The sequence below is a fragment of the Bison bison genome, unplaced genomic scaffold (assembly GCF_000754665.1).
Source record: "Bison bison bison isolate TAMUID 2011002044 unplaced genomic scaffold, Bison_UMD1.0 scf7180017864192, whole genome shotgun sequence".
Classification (NCBI taxonomy): domain Eukaryota; kingdom Metazoa; phylum Chordata; class Mammalia; order Artiodactyla; family Bovidae; genus Bison; species Bison bison.
Window position 1 is genome coordinate 4,703,619 of NW_011494764.1, and position 3,816 is coordinate 4,707,434.

The 3,816-nt window shown below is 61.3% G+C and overlaps 1 protein-coding gene across 1 annotated transcript in view; it reads right to left on the bottom strand.

Annotated features, from left to right (window-relative positions):
* The window catches only part of CTU2 (cytosolic thiouridylase subunit 2 homolog (S. pombe)), a 20,616-nt gene that overhangs the window by 16,408 nt on the left and 392 nt on the right, over positions 1–3,816 (bottom strand). Inside the window, exons 2-3 of the mRNA XM_010843995.1 lie at positions 3,799–3,812; positions 2,259–2,431 (exon numbers count right to left, since the gene is read on the bottom strand). Of these exons, the coding sequence (XP_010842297.1) occupies positions 2,259–2,422 (164 nt within the window). The 5' untranslated portion in view covers positions 2,423–2,431; positions 3,799–3,812. The remainder of the gene's footprint in view (positions 1–2,258; positions 2,432–3,798; positions 3,813–3,816) is intronic.

Consider the following 3,816-nt stretch of genomic DNA (forward strand, 5'->3'; position numbering starts at 1 on the left):
CGGCCGGGGCCTCGGTTAGCCGCTATAGAAAGCCTTCCTCAGGAGCCACCAGCACCCCGCCCCCCACTGGCCACAGATGCCACCTGCCAGCCCGTCCTTCCTGCTACCTTCCAAAAGAGGCTGTGACATGATCCGGGGGCCACCCAGGCCCAGCATCAGCTTCCCCAGGACTGGAGGGAAAGGAAGCGTGTGGCTGAAGTCCCCCTCCTGCAGGAGGCTGAGGGGCTGGGATTCAGGCCCCCATGTGCAGGTAGGGGAGCTTCGGGGTGGCCCTGGCAGGTCACCCAGGGCCTGGAGCCAGCGGGGGCAGCGTGGGGACCGCCCGGCTCCAGAAGACAGGTGCAGACGCTGCCCTGCGTCCTCCCCCCACCAGCCCAGCACCTCACTCCGCCACGACCTCCCCTGCCCCCGGCAGTCATCACTGCTGACTCCTCCGGGGCTGGCCACCCTGCCCCCATCCAGGACCTGTCGCTTTCTCCCCCTGCCACCCCGGAGCTGCCAGCACGTCGTGTCTGGGATACATGGGGTTCTGGGGTCATTGGGCCCGTGTCCCAGCCCCAGTTCAGCCTCCAGCCCTGGGAGCGGGGCTGGTGGCAGCTACGTTCTCCCCTCTTGGACACAGCCAGGCTGGTCAGCCACCCACAGGCCACCTGGGGAGGATGGAGCTGTTCTCATGTGCCTGTCACAACCCTTGGTGCCCAGAGAGTCCCAGGGGCAGCCTTAGGGCAGCCTCAGCAGGTCCTGACCTCACAGTGCCCTCGAGGAGGCGATGCCCGGGTGTCTGTCCCCGAGTCTCGCCCTGTAGAGGCCTCAGCACCCACCATGTCAGCATTCGACCAAGGGCTCCTGGCCACAGCAGGCTGGCAGTCCCCGGGGGTGACGCCCAGGCTGCAGCGCCTCCTCTGGACTCTGACATACCTGAGCACCACGCATCTGCCCACGAAACGTACTCCCTGGAAGGAGCCTTGGACTCCCTCATGACAAGGCAGTGCAGACTAACGGGCCCAAAGACACCTCCACACCGTGGGCCTGATAACACATCCCCAGCAGCGTGTGATCAGCACCAGCCGGCAGCGAGCTTCCGCGCCCAGAACCCATGGTGAGCCCTGTTCTCCAGCCCAGCCAGCTGCCAGGGCTGGGACCCCACCAGGAGGAGCTGCCCTCACAATCACAGAGGAGAGAGCCACGCCCCGTGGCCCTCTGGCCTCTCCCACAAGCCACCAGGAACGAGGGCCCAGACAGGGAAGGGGCCCTGAGAGGGTGCCATGGGGCCCAGAGTTGGGAATTCGGCTGTGCACCAGCAGACACTCCCCTGCAAACCCCGGCGCACCTGCGGAAGCCCAACCACAGTGACACCTGGAACAGCTCCTGCGGCATTGCTTGTGTGCACGCCAGAGTGCAGGCCTGCACACCCCCGAGCACTGATGCATGCACACCTATGCATCCCTCCTCAGCCCTGCATCACCCGCGAGGCTCAGTGCCTGGTGATACACCCACTGTGGGTCACAGCTGTGGGTGAAGGTCAGGGTCCCCTCCCAGAAACCCCATGTCACACAGCATGTGAACCCCTCCCCCCATTTAAGAACCAGTATCACCTCTAACAACCAGCCCTCTAGAGCGATCCTGCAGCTGTCAGCAGCTGTGAGCCCCTTCTGGGGGTGACCACACACACACTGGCCACCAGCCTGAGCCAGAGCACTGTGTCCATGACTTTGGACCCAGCCACAAGGATGCTCCAAGCCAGGCTGTCACAGCCACGCCCTCATGACAAATACACCACACACCCACACAGGGGCCACGCCACCAGGGCAAGTGCCCCGAGTCCTGGGACAGCTGAGCCCCAGCTGCAAGGCCAGGTTCTGAGTGCCATTCTGAGCCCCAGAGCCAGGCCCACCGCGGGGCCAGGTCCCTTCACCCACGTGTCTACACTTGAGAGATCCCTGGGGAGGGGCATGCCTGGACCACACCTGACACTTTTCCATCTAATCTGACAGGTACTGCTGAGCCCCAACCACAGACCCAACCTCGCCCAGGCGCTGTGGGGGAGGGCGAGAGCGTCCCACCTCTCCAGCCCTTGGGCTGCATCTAACAGAGACGGGCTTTACACATTGGGCCAGGAAGCCCAGGCAGTAGAAAATCCAGGCTTAACAGAATACAGGTGCACAAGCCCAGAGCCACATTGTAAAGCACAGAAAAGAACAAAACATACCTGTAAAAGAAAGAGAACACCAGTGTAGGAGGAATTGTAACAATCTTACCTGGCCTCTGCTGGCTCAGTGTCTGATAGAGGCAAGCAGGCATGTGACCACAAGCAGAAGTCACCAGGTGTCAAGGGCAGACGCTGGGGTCCCTGAACGTCCTGCTCTGATGGGGAGCACCATTCCAGGAGGCCGGGGGGAGTGAGCTTCCGACAGCATAGCATGGGGCCTAGCTGTAAGGCAAGGTGGTCATACTGAAGACAGAGGACACAGAGCAGGGTGAGGGGGCACTGCCACCGACCTCCCAGCGCTGCCCAGGTGCGAACAGGGCAGACACTCGGGTTTTCCTCTGTGAATCCTACTCCAGCCTGGCCCGGACACAACCCTGTGAGTCACAGCCGAACAGGGAGTCTGCGTGACCACAGGAGGGCAGTTCTGAGCAGTAGGCAGGGACCTCAAACTTCCCTTTGGGTCACTGCTCATGGCAGCCCTCGGAAAGGAGCACCCCACCCCAGAGGTGATCTAGGGTCCTCGAAATCCCTGGGGTGTTTCCTGGATGAGATCAGCTGGTTCTCCATGGGAGTGCGCGAGTCCCTCTGGGGACTAAAGTCAACCTGGGGTGGCCACACAGTGGCTTACTGGGCGAAGAAGGACGGTGTGGGTGCAGGGCTGGCCCGGGTATCTGCAAGTGTTATCTACATCTGGGAAGAAGAAAAGGAAGGGAAGGTACACATGGAAAGCTCGAGGCCACGGGAGAAACACACAAGCAGAAGGCAGCCACATGTTCCCTGAAATGCAAGCGAGTGGCAACCGGTGGTAAGCCAGGTGATGGGAGACACAGACATCTTCTCCCATCTGTGCCCCACCTGTCTGTTCTTCCATGAGCCCTAACCAAGCAACAGACACCCTGAATGAGGCTGGAAGTGCCAGCCCCAGTCCCAGTCCCACTGTAGCCTACCTTGGCACGTTTTCTTTTCTGCAAAACTGAAGGCATGTAAGACCCGATGTGACTCAGGCCTCCCTCCCCTCGTCTCTCTGAGGCTCCTCTGTGGACTCCTCACCACCTCCACTCACCCCCAGGCTCCTGGCTGGCAAAGCATCAGGCTGCACATGGTGCCTGTGTCTCTCAAGGCAGGCCTGCTGCACAGCCAGGGAAGTGCCTGGTGGTTCTTAGGGGCCTGGCAGTGTGTTCCTCCACCCCCGCCAGAGAGGGACCCCTGAACTCATAAAATGTCCACATCAGAAGGTACCAGACATGCAGGCATGGCCGGCTGTTGGTGGCACTGAAAATTCCAAAAGACACAGAAGGTGAGGCTGCCTGGGTCACACAGACTAGGCTGCGGCAGCGGGTGCACGCACACTGCCCTCTCACACCACTTCCCACAACTGCCTGTCTGAACCCTCGGAATTCCGGAATGTCAGGTGGTGTCCTTTCTCCAAATGAGCTTTCTGGAGCCAACTGCTAAAGTACTGTCTCTTTTGGGTCCCCTCCCACTGGGAGAGGGCCACTCTCCCCAAGGCCGGTCGAGCCCCTGGTCACCACTCTAGCGGGTCAACAGGGTCAGCTCTGCAGTTCAGGGCTGGCGCTCATCAAACCTACCTTTGAGGGTTTGCGCAG